Below are 14,119 nucleotides of genomic sequence, written 5' to 3' on the forward strand. Positions count from 1 at the left end.
ACCAGACTGTGCAACATAGTGAGACCCTGTCTCCATCAAAAAAAACCAAAAAAGTTAGCTGGGCATTGGTGGCATGTACCTGTCATCTTAGCTCCTTGGGGGCCTGAGGTAAAAGGATTTTTTGAGCCCAGGAGTTCAAGGCTGCAGTGAGATGTGATCACTCCACCATACTCCAGTCAGGAAAACAGTGAGACTATGTTTCTAAAAATAAATAAATAAAAATAAATTTAAAAGAAAAAATATAAACATTATATGATATACATATATGGTTCTGTCTACAATTTAGGTTTTCTTGTTTTGTTTCGTTTTTTTAAGATGGAGTTTTGTTCTTGTTGCCCAGGCTGGAGTGCAATGGTGCGATCTCAGCTTACTGCAACCTCTGCCTCCCGGGTTCAAGCGATTCTCCTGCCTCAGCCTCCCAAGTAGCTGGGATTACAGGCATGCACCACCATGCCTGGCTAATTTTTGTACTTTTAGTAGAGATGGGTTTCACCATCTTGGCCAGGCTGGTCTCAAACTCCTGACCTCAGGTGATCCACCGCCTTGGTCTCCCTAAGTGCTGGGATTACAGGCGTGAGCCACCGCACTCGGCCTACAATTTAGTTTTTATAGTTGATGAAAATGCCTTGATGTATGTGTGAGTATTTACTTCATCCCTTTATAATCCCACTGAAATCTTTATAATTATTCTGTTCTATGAAGATATAACAATAACAGCTCACATTTATTTAGAACCTGTTCTATGGAGATATAACAATAACACCTCACATTTATTTAGAACCTGTTCTGTGGAGATATAACAGCTCACATTTATTTAGAACCTGTTCTATGGAGATATAACAATAACAGCTCACATTTATTTAGAACCTATCTGTGCTCTACATACATTATCTCATTTAATCCTGTCTGTGGTAGATATTCACTATCTTCCATAAGTGAAGAAATTGCAACTTATGGAAATTAGATAACTTGCCTAAAGATACACAGATACAATCATGATTTGAACTCAAGACTAAGCTAAGACCATCTGGTTTCAGAATCTCAGCTCTTAATAACTGGGTAAACCACCTTTGTGTTAATATGTTTATTTTTAAATGCCTTCTGTGAGGGCAAGAACCATATCTTTTCTTTTCTTACTTGTTGGGGTCTCACAATTAATTTCCATCCATATAGCACATATTTAATAATAGCTGAAAATAAGGAAGAAGATGTTTTATTGCTGCTGATTACCGCTGTGACACTAAAAAAATCAAATTTCTTATTCTAATTGACCCAGAGACCAACAGTAAGGTAAGGCAAGGCCAGCCATTCAGCAACCCTGTTACCTGGAACTACAGTGAGGGTGGCTTGGATCTCCATTCTCTAAAAAATAGTGTATTAATAGAAAATTTGAGGTATAAGACCAGCAGATGAGGAGATAATTGCCATCCAAAAGAGAGTTTGTTACTCACAGTCCCCAAGACAAGGGGGCATGCCATGGCAGAGGGAGCCACCCGGGGAAGCCCTGGGATCAGTCGGGAGGCAGAGGGAGAAGGAGGAACTGCAGACATGACCCTTTATTGTGGTAATCTGAGGGAAGGAACAGGTGAGGCAGAGTAAGCAGGCTTAGGACTGGCTAGTTTAATTCATTTCAGTGCGCTCTTGAGTATAGGAGTTTCCATCTTTACAAGGGGGCATATCCTACCCACACAGAAAGTTTAATGTCCATCAAGCATTGCAAAGCAGAGTTGCAATTATTTCTCTTGAATCCATTTTATTAACAAACTACATTCTGTACCCTAGTGTATGTGTTTATACAACACACACACACACACACACACACACACACACAGAGGACAATTTGCCTAAATGAGAGCTCAGCATCAGACACCACCCCCCACAACTCCTCGACATACCATATCACACATTCTCAAGAGTCTATGTTTAGTGGGACAAAGTTGACATGGCCCTTTTGGTTTTTTTCAAAAGCTTTAAAATACATTAAAACAAAGTAGAGGCTAGACCTGCTTATTTTGAGCTCACAACTTCCTTAATATCAAAAATAGTATTTTTAAATTCAACAGAACTGTTTCTTCCAGGAAATGTTTTCTTCATAATCATGGCAAAATCAAACACCACATTATTTCAAGTTTCAGCAAACATTTTATTCTCCTCATTAATGTCTCAAAACTGTTAGAAGCTAAAGCCTGGAAAAGTCCTTCAGTAATAAATGTAAATGTTTCACAAAGAAGAAAAAAGAAGTTGCAAGAGGATGTCGGTTTCTGTTAAATGTATTCCTGAGTATTTTTCTTTGGTAAAGTCCCCAAACTTGAACAAATTAGGCACAGCGTCGATAGAAGTAAAAGAAGTAATCGGTGAAGAATATTCCAGCAAAATAAGGATCAGTTGAACAGTCAGCTAAATCCTGTCAGAAAAGGAGAAAAAAAGAGGAAGATTATGTAAAAATGAACTGTGGTTAAAGTGATTTTTTTTTTATTGCTCAATTTCTTTCCCAGTGAAAAGAAAAAGAAAAAGCAAGCTTACCGGTGCAGCTACGCGGAAATGGAACATGCTGTCAGAAAACAGGGCTACAGGGAGGCTCCAAATGTGCTGATATCCCTAAATAATGAATAAAAGAGGATCCATTTCATTCATGCATTTGACAGTCAGTAGGAAAGAGACAGGCTGAAAAAGCGTTTCTTCAATGACTGTAGGAGAAGTATCGGGATCACAGCTTTTGATGGGTGTTGCTAGAACAGTTGGCAGATTCATAAGGACACAAGGAAGAGACTGAGCCAAGCCCTGTGACTAGGGTTAGCCAGGGAGGGAAAACACTGGCAATTGGTTCAATGAATCCCTCTCTCAGCGGGGAACAGAGAAGGCAGAAAACATTACCTGTGTCATCTCCTGGGAGATTTCTCTGTGGCTTTCCATCCCTTTGGTTTCCCTTTCACTATGAAAACATATATTTCCAAGGGTGAATTTGCACTGGAAGACTATCAATGGCTCTGTTGTGCTTCAAGAGACAAAGAAAAGAAAGAGCACATGAAAAAGCAGTTACCAGCTTCTGCTAGGATACACCTTGATAAGAAGAGGGTCTAATGGGAACGTAACTTGGAAATCCATTCAGAGTTCACAATAGGCATTGTGTTACACGGAGCTCACTGATGCCAATAGGCCAGCTCACATCTCATTACTACAAAAAGAAACCCAATCTCAGATGGCTACTGAAATAGTATATGATGGTTTCTTTTTTTCTTTCTTTTCTTTTTATTTTATTTTTTCATAGAGACAAGGTCTCACTATGTTGCCCAGGCTGGTTTCAAACACCTGGGCTCAAGCAACCCTAATGCCTCAGCGTCCCAAAGTGCTGGGATTACAGACGTTAGCCTGGCTGTGTATGATAGTTTTTAAAACCTAATCTTACATCAAAACTTATCTGCATATGTGTTTTTTATAATTTTTGGATATATTCTTTCTCTTTCCACTGGCACTGAGTTTGCATTTATCTGAAGCTTTCAGGATTTTTGATTTTGCAAATTCCGGGTCTAGGCAGATACTGTTTAAAATAATAAGGCAAATAAATACAGGTAGGAGTTTGGGAGTGAGTCCTATCAGAAATCACTAGATTTTAAAGCTATCAGAGTTGAAAGTCTGTAAGAATGTATGGTTCTTCTTCTCTGGAGGTTGGCCCATTAATCATCATCAAAAGGATGCGATCTATTTGTCTTTGGGAACAATCCTTTTGCACAAGTTAGAGCAACCTACAATCTCAGTTAAGCATATGTGTTATTTTTAAGTCATCTGTTTTACAAAAAAATAGTTTGTAAACTAAAAGTCCTGATTTAGCGGCTCAAGACGATCTACCACTTCAGGGGATATAGCATATAACCTTATTTCCTTCCACTAAAAGCCAGAAATGAGTAAGAAAATGTTATTCCGGTTATGTTATTCTGGTTACTCAAGGAGTGCTAGATAATAGTACTTTCAGTTTATAACAATAGTACATTTAGCTTTTGCTTTGCCTTGAAATATGGTAGGTTCTGAGTCACAAAATATTAGCTGCTTAAAAGAAACCTTTCCAAGGCAAGCAGTTGGGTTGAGTGACATTCGTTCCTCACAGAGGCAAAGTGGATGAGAAAAAGAGTATGAAGCCTGAGTGAGACGGAGGAAGAGGCAGAAGGCATGCGGTGAAGGATGGAGGAGGAAAACAGAGCTGGGCAAGCAGAGGGAGAGAGCGGAGGACAGAGGGAAGGGAAAGAGTGATAGAAAAGGAAGGGAAGAAGAAAGGAAATGTGGAGGGGTACGGAAAGGAGAGACTAAAATCAGAAGACACAAAAAAACATTTATCTTCATGGAAAGTAGCTCATTGCATAATTTTTTAGTGGAAGGTCTTTAAGTGCCATAATCCTTTAAAATATCTGATAAAAATAGGCTAAGTTAGAGTTTTGTGATTTAGGAGGAAAGATAGTCCTAATAAAAGCTACCATTTACTGTGTGCTTACGGTGTGTCAGGAAAGGGCAGTGTCCTTACATGTCTCATCTCACTGGGGAGGCAGGACAGGACAGTGATGGCTGAGAGGATGGACTGAATTTGAAGCCCAGCTCCATCACTTACTACCTGTGATTTTCAGAATATGTGTGTGTGTGTGTGTGTGTGTGTGTGTGTGTGTGTGTGTTTTACATATTCTGAAACTCTAAACCCAAGTGTCCCCATCTCAAAAATATAAACTAGGGAAAGAAAAACAACCTGGGAGGGTTGCTGTGAGGATTTTATGACCCAGTATTAAAGTGTAGCATATAGTCTGTGCTCAGCAAATGGCAGTTATTAATTTCACCATTATTAATAATTCTCACAGCAGCTCTATGTGCTATGGTGTAATGTAATACTTACATGACAGATAAAGAAACAGTAGCTCAAAGAAGATAAGTGGCTTGTACAAGATCACAGAATTAGTAAGTGACAGAATCCTTGGACCCTGGTCTGTCCAATTCCAAACTCTGGTTCCTTTTTTTTTTTTTTTTTTTTTTTTTCCTGTCTTTTGGAAAATAGGAGTGGTGTCTGCATTAACATTGCTACCGGGAGCTGTGTGTCTTCCTATTGAGGGGCATGTTATTACTCTTGTTCCCATTCCAATTCTCTCTCTCCAAGTGAGAGAGTCAGGGGAAGTCTATAGCTTGTGAGCATCAAACCAAAATCACTCCCACTTTGTAGGCATGGGTATAGAGTTTAGAGCCCTTCCATTGCCTGAAGAAAGCCTGGATGATCACAGCCCTCATTTTGAAAACCTTTCCCTCAAATGGCCCACCTCTCAAACCATCATCAGTTAACACAAACTGATAGCTTTCTGCCTCTTAACGTACTGACCAAATTGTGAAGTAAATCCAGACTTGCTATTCAACTAATGATAAAAATGAAATATTTTTACAGCCATGCACTTACTTTATTTCCAGAGAGAACTTGACATTGGTGGGTGTGTGTTTATTAACAGGAATATTGTAATTATAATTTCCAGATCTAATTATGGAAAAAAAAATAAAACCACAAGTCAAAATATGTAGGAAAGTCTTCAAAGGGCTTTTTGCTACTCATTATATACTATAAAAACTGTGAAATATTATAGAGTAAATAATAAATATAGAAAACTGAGTTCAACCTAGTATCATTTTTTTGTTTGTTTTTAGGATATACCTGTCGAATTTCAGAGTGATCTCTTTCAGGTCTTAATATAAAATGTACCATAAAAAGTTATAGTTTTTTAGAACACGTAGAAACAAAAATGATGGAAAGTCAAATCCCAGACCAGGAAATGGCTTTTTCACACAGGAAATGACTTTAGTCCCCTTTAAAGAGACACAGATTTCTGAAGACAAATGAGGCAAAGGCTCAAACTAACAATGCCCCTAGAAATAATAAATACATTTTTTCTACACTAAATCACTCCCTTTTGAGCAACACTGGGAGGAAATATCAAGTACTTTTAGAATCTGAATCTGCTAAAATTGTTCTAATTCTAATTACCATTTAGTAATGGAGAAGATTCCAAGACAAGTGCTTATACATAGATCCCCCCACACCTTTCAGAGAGATACTTGGATAAAAGGGAAATTCCTTTGATTTGTATTATAATGAAAAACTCCAGCAAAAAGACATATGGTCTCTAAAACAAGTTCTCCTTATGACCTGACCATCCCTTAAATTACATGGAAAAACAACTTAAAATCAGATTGATGGGAAAAAGAATCAGTCATTTTATTTTTAAGTAATGCTAAACTAAGTTGCTAAAAAGGTAAAAAGCAAAAGTAAAGGAAATGGAAAGATCTTGCATTTTGCATTGGATAGGTATATTACAACAAAACAAAACATTATACACCTTGAATATAAACAATTTTTGCTTGTCAATTATACATCAATACAGCTGAAAATAACAAGAGTGCAACTTGCACACCAAATTGAGAACAGTGTTATTTCAGTGAATCAACGTATTTTTTAAAACAGAAAGATCTACATTGGGATCAGGAGCAGTTTGTTTGACCGGGGGAAGCTTAGATAAAAGGAATTCATTTCCTAAGATGTCTCTCCCATTATCTGCATGCTTCACAGCAACCCAACTCACTTTTGAAAGTATCCCTACCTTATAGCTGAGAAATGGGTATTTGGGGAGAATAAACATCTTGTCAAAGTTCTAGGACTTGAACTTGAATCATCTGACTCTTCACTATGTCATCTTACCACATTAATTAATATCTGTATCTGCCACTTACAGGTGATCTTAGGCAAACTTTTTCAAGTTTAACTGAAATTTAACTACAAAACGGGGATAAATTATACCAACCTCATAGGGATTTTGTGAGAATTCAATGAGATCATGAACATAGAGGTCATAAATAAATCATAAAGCACCATACATGTTACTTTTATAATTCACAGCCATCAACTTAAAGCCCAAGTTATATCAGTTTGGAAAAGAAATGAGGCTGAAAACCCACAGGATTTGTGACACTAGTTCAAATTATAGGCCTTGCCTTTAATCTAGCAGGTGCCTAAGAAACAGTTGTTAAATTAAGAAAAATAACTCCCACATTCCGTGTGTGTGTGTGTGTGTCCGGGTTGCACTCTGTCATCCAGGCTGGAGTACAGTGGTGCAAACACACAGCTCACTGCAGCCTTGACCTCCTGGGCTCAAGAGATCCTCCCACCTTAGCTTCCCAATTAGCTGGGACCACAGGTGTGTACCATCATGCCCAGCTAATTTTTTTTTTTTTTTTGGTAGAGATAGGATCTCATCATGTTGCCCAGGCTGGTCTTGACCTTGAACTCCTGGGCTCAAGCAGTCCTCCTGCCTCAGTCTCTCAAAGTGCTGAAATTATAGGTGTGAACCACCACGCCCAGCCCTCTCCAATCTTAATCCCTACAGCTGGCACACTGTACTCTTTGAAGCAACTTGCACCGTCTGCTTCTAGATGTATCATTACCTTGATACAGGTGATAAGGCATACCTGTAATCCATAAGGAGATGGATGTTGCTGATAACTTTTGCTATATCTGATTTTTCCCTCCTATCTGAAAAGCTAAGTTACATTTTTTCAGCAATTAAAATAATGATATCCCTTGTTATTAAAATATACAAAGTCAGCTCACTTGTAACTTGGAGCCATCAGCAACAATGTCTTTCTTGTCTATAAAATTAACTGGCAGCTCTGTGCCCTTAATATGTACCCTTAGAGAGTCAGGAACAGAACTGCTCCCTAGGCTTTCTGCTTTGGACTTACCCATTAAACCAGAAGACTGGAATAACTGGGGCTGTGGCTTATTGACATTTGCTAATACCAACCGTTTTATGATTCTTTCTCCCACCATGTAATAAAGATGTTTTCACTTAAAGAGCAATGTAAGCACACATTGATTTTATCATGTAGCTTTAGCTTCCACTGCAGTCTTAAAAACCCAGAGCCATGGGTAAATTCCAGAAACAACCAGGGCATGCTGGGGAGGCTTACCCACCCGCACTGGAGGCTTCGACTGCAATACTGATGATCTATTATTTGCTGGATTTCCATAATCTGAATAGAACTGATAGTTGTATCAATCCCTGAATTGAGAAGAAATAGACAAAAGAAAATAAACTCTTCTGAAAGGGAAAAGAATATTGTATTCCAGCCACAGTCCTCAAATTACAAAACGGGAAGTAAGAGTTTCCCAGGTAAAGAGATTCCATTTGTATTGAAATGGAAAAAAAAAAAAACAAGGAGGAAAAGGAAGGGGAGAAGGCTTTTTTGGGGGTTATAGTACATTTTAGAAAAACTAATAAAAACTCAGCCTCCAATAAACATCCCGTGTAACATTCAAAAGAATTTCTGGACCACGGAAGTCCTACTAAATCAAAATTATTGAAAATGGAGGGTGCAACATGAAATGCAATCTGTTTCAGAACACAGAAAACAAACTAAAAATATAGTCAGAATAGAAGAAGAGGGCAGGAAGTTTGAATAAATTATGAACATCCATGGAGATCAACCACAACTTGTCTGACAGTGAGTGACCATTTCTAATGCCTCATTAGTGGTTAGGGTGGCATCAATTATAACACACAGTCCCATGGATATACGTGGCAGGCAAGCTCCAGCCTTTGTCCCTGCTCCTCACTCCAGAAATGCTTTTACAACTTGTTAGTCTGCCTGGCCCCACAAAGCCAAAGAATACTGTCACTTAAATGTCAACTTACAGTCACTCCTCCAGTCAGGGCCGCTAAGAGCATTTCTTGCCAAGAATGATTTGCTTTTGTCTTCTGAAAAGGAAACAAGTCTGTCAATCTTGAAGACTTGTTCAGGAGAAGAGAAGAAACCCCATGTGTGACCTAGTTCATCTCTGTGAGTTGAGTGCTCCCCACCCTTTCTGTCTCCCATCCTTCAACCCATCTAATCTCTATCCTATTTCTTATAGATCTAGTTTATTCTCCCCCTTCTGCAAGAAGTCATCTGTTATGGACTAAATTGGGTCCCCCTTCCCAGTTACCAAATTCAAATGTATATGGTGAAGCCTTATCCCCCCAGTACCTCAGAATGTGACTGTTTTTTGATAGGGTCTTTAAAGCAGTGATTAAGTTAAAATAGGCTGTCAAGGTGGGCTCTAATACAATCTGACCTGTGTCCGTGTGAGAGCAGAAGATTAGGAGCCAAGCATGGTGGCTCATGCCTGTAATCCCAGCACTCTGGGAGGCCAAGGCGGGCAGATAACTTCAGGTCAGGAGTTCGAGACCAGCCTAACCAACATGGAGAAACCCCGTCTCTACTAAAAAATATAAAATTAGCCAGGCATTGTGACACATGCCTCTAATCCCAGCTACTCGGGAGGCTGAGGCAGGAGAATCACTTGAACCTGGGAGGTGGAGGTTGCAGTGAGCCAAGATCACGCCATTGCACTCCAGCCTGGACAATAAGAGTAAAACTCTGTCTCAAAAAAAAAAAAAAAAAAAAAAAAAAAAAGCAGATTAGGACACACAGGGAGACCCTAGGGCTATGTGTACACAAAGGAAAGACCATGTGAAGACACAGCAAGTTGATAGTCATCTGCAGACCAAGGAGAGAAGTCTCAGAAGAAATCAGACCTGCTGACACCTTGGTCTTGGACTTCCAGCCACCAGAACTGTGAGAAAATAAATATCTGTTGTTTAAGTCACCCAGTCAGTGGTATTCTGTTATGACGGCAAAGTGGACTAAGCAACCATCCCCAACTAGGTCTGCAGCTCACAGATTCTGCCTTTCCAATGCCATAGCATTTATTACTGAACCATCAATGCAATCATCAACCAGTGATATATCTGTCACCATACTGAAGGGCATATTACTTCTGTATTATTACTTAACTTTTCAAGTAGTTTTGCCCTTTCCTGACAATTCCAGAATAGGGAACGTCTACTAACATTCTTTGAATCCTCTGTAACCCCTGGCATAATGTCTTGCTCAATCTATGGAAACCATCTTTCTTTGATTAACGACAAGCTAATGATAGTTTTATTTCCTATCTAGTTTATGAATGAATATTGTTAATTGAAATTATTATCTTTAGATTATCTGGATTATTTTATATCCATCTTAATATTGCTATCTCAGGATTACACATACTAATGTAAAAAAAGAAATAAATAACCAAGGAATCTCTGTTTGAACACCTCCAGTGACAAGGGACTCCCTGCCCATTCTTCTGTTGGGCAATGCTAAATACCAGTTTTCCCTTTTATTGAGCTAGCATCTGCCCTCCTGTTGATCTTCTTTTGATCCTGATATTACTTCTTGAGTGAGTATAACAGGCCCTAAGGTCAACTTCTTTGCTCAACTGAAGCCTGGCTCATATGAAGTTGCAAAGGAGTAGAGACATACTCATTAGTCATATTTATTTTTCTGAGTGAAAGCAAAGGCTATGAAAGATATAACATTTGGAAACTAGCAAGGAGAAAGAACTATTCCTGGAGATCCCAGTAGAAAGCATGGAGATGGGAGACGGACTGCTTCATGGAATAATCCCTTTAGAGTTGGGTCCAGGTAGCACCAGCGCCTAGCATCAAATGTATATTGGTCCTTATTGGTTTTTCAACCCTGCCTACTTCTGTGACCTCTCTGCTGCTTAATATAGCCTGTTAAAATAGAAAACAGGTTCAAGGGCAGTCAAGAGATGGGTAAAAATGAAGAAAAATAGGAGCAAGACTATCCCTACAGTAAAATAATGAAACATTAACCTTCTTCATACAAATAGAGTTTGTGGTCTCTAAATATAAGCAAAACTTGAGCATGCCTTCCCAATTGCTTAATAACTTGAATATGAAATGTTAGAGGAAATTCTGTGGGACATATATTTTTGCATTGAAGGATAGCAATATAATTACACCTACTATTTATTGACACCTACTCTTCACTGAGCATTGTTCTGAATGCCTTACAAAAGTCCAAGAGGGAGGTTATCCCTGCTTGACAGATAAGCTAAGTGAGGCACTAAGGACTCAGCTTGTAGACAGGAATGAGGAGTTTCCAATTCAAACCATCTGATTCCAGAGGCCACAATTTTGCTATTCTGGGAATATGTGAAATGTGATCCATGTAGGAAAAAAATTGAGCTTAAAGTCTAAGGCAGAGGTGTCCAATCTTCTGGCTTCCCTAGGCCACATTGGAAGAAGAATAATTGTCTTGGGCCACACATAAAATACACTAACACTAATGATAGCTGAAAGGCTTAAAAAAAATTACCCAAAAAAATCTCATAATGTTTTAAGAAAGTTCACAAATTTGTGTTAAGCCGCATTCAAAGCCGTCTTCGGCCGCATGTGGCCCATGGGCCGCAGGTTGGACAAGCTTGGTCTAAAGTAAGGCCTGAGATGCAGCCAGCTGAAAGGAGGAATCAGGCTGCTGGTGTGGGGCCAGAGCAGGCTTGGAGGGAGGGAGCCCAGGGAGTGGCTAGGCTCCTGTCATCACCCAAAAGTCATTTTAAACGCAATTTTGAAAAGGTAACCATTCAGATGAATGTTGTTAAGGCTAATTTTTTTCATGTATCTTTTTAAAGTAGATAGTGAAAACAATCATTTAGTGGGTTGCTAAGCATACCTAACAAAATAACTTTATGAAGTTTTGGCAGTCTTTTTTTTTTTAATTTGCAGATTTAGATCTATGTTCAAGTTTCAGTATCCAATTTCAGGATAGAAAGCAAAAGACAATACTTGGGGACAATCACTCCTAAACATCCCTATCCTGGTTATAACTCCTCTCACTAGGTGGAAGGACTAGTTTACTTAACCATTCATCTAACTGTGGGCTCCTTGAAGACTACATCCTGTTCACTGTTGTATCCCAGATACGGTAATGCTGGGCTCACAGTGGTGCTCAACGAATATGGGTGAAAGGAGGGAAGAAAGAGAGCCAGGGAAAGAGGAAGGAAAAGAAGAGGGAAGGCCAATTTAACCTCTAAAAACCTTTCCTCTTACATATTCACAGGGAAATTTCCCAGGGGAAGGGTGCAGAGGGATGCTGAGAATGAACATGGGAAGCTAGACTCCTTTACTCTATTAGCAAAAGGAAGCAAGACAGAACTGGGAGGCAGGGTGAGTGTCTGAGCCCAACATGGTGCTTTCCATTAAGAAGAAATGGGTCCTGATATATGAGGAGTTTCTAGAAAATTGAATATTTATTTTCCTTTACATGTGAACATATACGCTGCCAAAAAGACCTCCAGATTTCTTGGATTCTAGCTATTCCAGTAATAATTTCCAAATACGTTTCTACTATTAGTTTTGCTTAAAACTGCCTCCACAGAAGGTTATAAATTTACAAGACAAATGAGGCATAAAGAGAAGTAGAAACCAGGACTTTTCTATCCTGTGTGTTTTCTTCTCCTACCTTTTGTCCTACTTGCCTGCTGAATTTGCAGAAAAATAGCTCATTATAAATTTTGGCAATAGAACTACAGATTTGCCTTATTCCACAGGACTGTGTTTTCAGGTCCTGGAGACATAAAACCCTATGAATACAATTGAGTACCTGGTGGGGTAACATTTTTTTAAAAAAAAAACAGCAATAAATAGGTGGGAATAAGGAAAGATAATCTTGCAGATCAGAATTATAAAAATGATTTTTCAAATGCAAGAAATAAAATTTAAATCTCCCGTAAAACACCTTCCATTTGACACTTCTCTGAAACGAGACTATTTGACTCTGAAAGGCTGGTTATAGGAAAACCATAAATCTTCCAGTAGTCATACAGGAAGTTATAAAGGCATACTGTCAGTACCTTCTAGGGTTGATCTCATTTTACAAATGTCTTCCAGTGATATTCATTATAAGCTTCATATAGTACATCCCCTGAGGTTTTCATTATAAAGTTGGAGATATATTTCACAATCGGTGGATGAGCTCTCCCAATAAACTAAATTAGAAACTTCTGGAGAGTAAAGATTTAGGATGGTGCCCAACAAAAGCATACTCCTGTCATGGTAGAAGGTGTATATTGCACTACTTGTAAGACTGTACTGGCGGCTGAGTCCAGTACAGCATCTTGGATACCTTTCTCTTCCCTTCATTGAACCAGACTCATGTGCTGTGAAGAAGCCAGTAAGCCCCACCAGTCAATGGCTGAGTCCTTTAACACAGGGGACCATTTTCTTCCGGCCATTCACTTTTCTCAGAGTTGTGGTCTCCAAAACAAAATGAACATGAATTCCAGATATTTTTTAAGTCTTCACCAACTCTAATATATTCTACAGAATTCCATAGATGCTTTTCTCCACAGGCTCGTTACTTTTTAATATCTAACTCTCTTGTCTACTTAAATCTTTACTGGTTCCATGGATTAAAATCTAATTCATCACATTCAGATGGTTCCTTAAAGTAGAAGCTTAATATTCCAAAATACTCACTTTCCACTTCCTGATTAGTCTTACCCAAGCTTTTTATTAAGTGAGGGGGAGTGGGAGAGATAATCTTTCTAAAAGACACTTTACACAGATAAGATCAACTTTGGCCCAAAAGAAGAATAATGACACAAGCTCAGCATGTCAAAAAAATGCTGATTTCCCTTCACTTATTTTATTATAGTCTTACTCCTCAGGAAGGAGGCTCATAAATGTGTTTAGGGGTTTAGTAAACTGTTAGATATTACTCTGTATCCCACTGAGAGCTTTTCTAAGTTTTTTTTTTTTTTTTTGTTACTCTTGAATTTCTTTTTTATTTTTATTCCTTAATTTTTAATTGGTCTTTAATACCTTAGAAACATCTGGCTGAAAAGAATAGTTTCCTAGACTTCTCCTCTTTTGTATTTAGAAGCCTGCTGTTATATAGTACCTTGAACAGAGGGGAAGAGTAAACCAGCAGCAGAAGAGAAGAGGCTTTGCTCAGACTCCAAAATATCCCACATCAGGGACATTGCAATGGACAGAGGCAAACTTACCAGGAGGAGCCAGAAAGGGCCATAGAGTGGATACTTTCTGTACCTTCTAGAGTTGATCTCAGGTACATGCACATACCATGTCCGAATCAATGGAGGCAGGATGGCAAATGGGAAGGAACCCAGGACAGGGAAGCGGGGGACCCAGATTTCAATTCCAACTTTTCTAGAAACTCAACTGAGGAATCTTAAGTAAGGTCCAGTGCCTCCATT

General features: G+C 38.8%; 1 protein-coding gene across 1 annotated transcript in view; it reads right to left on the reverse strand.

Annotated features, from left to right (window-relative positions):
- Positions 1-2,124: 2,124 nt before the first annotated feature.
- The window catches only part of MYRFL (myelin regulatory factor like), a 112,845-nt gene continuing 100,850 nt past the window's right edge, over positions 2,125-14,119 (reverse strand). Inside the window, exons 20-25 of the mRNA XM_010358764.2 lie at positions 8,706-8,768; positions 7,985-8,072; positions 5,423-5,497; positions 2,875-2,995; positions 2,524-2,598; positions 2,125-2,404 (exon numbers count right to left, since the gene is read on the reverse strand). Of these exons, the coding sequence (XP_010357066.1) occupies positions 2,318-2,404; positions 2,524-2,598; positions 2,875-2,995; positions 5,423-5,497; positions 7,985-8,072; positions 8,706-8,768 (509 nt within the window). The 3' untranslated portion in view covers positions 2,125-2,317. The remainder of the gene's footprint in view (positions 2,405-2,523; positions 2,599-2,874; positions 2,996-5,422; positions 5,498-7,984; positions 8,073-8,705; positions 8,769-14,119) is intronic.

This window comes from Rhinopithecus roxellana, chromosome 10 (genome assembly GCF_007565055.1).
Source record: "Rhinopithecus roxellana isolate Shanxi Qingling chromosome 10, ASM756505v1, whole genome shotgun sequence".
Taxonomy (NCBI): Eukaryota; Metazoa; Chordata; class Mammalia; order Primates; family Cercopithecidae; genus Rhinopithecus; species Rhinopithecus roxellana.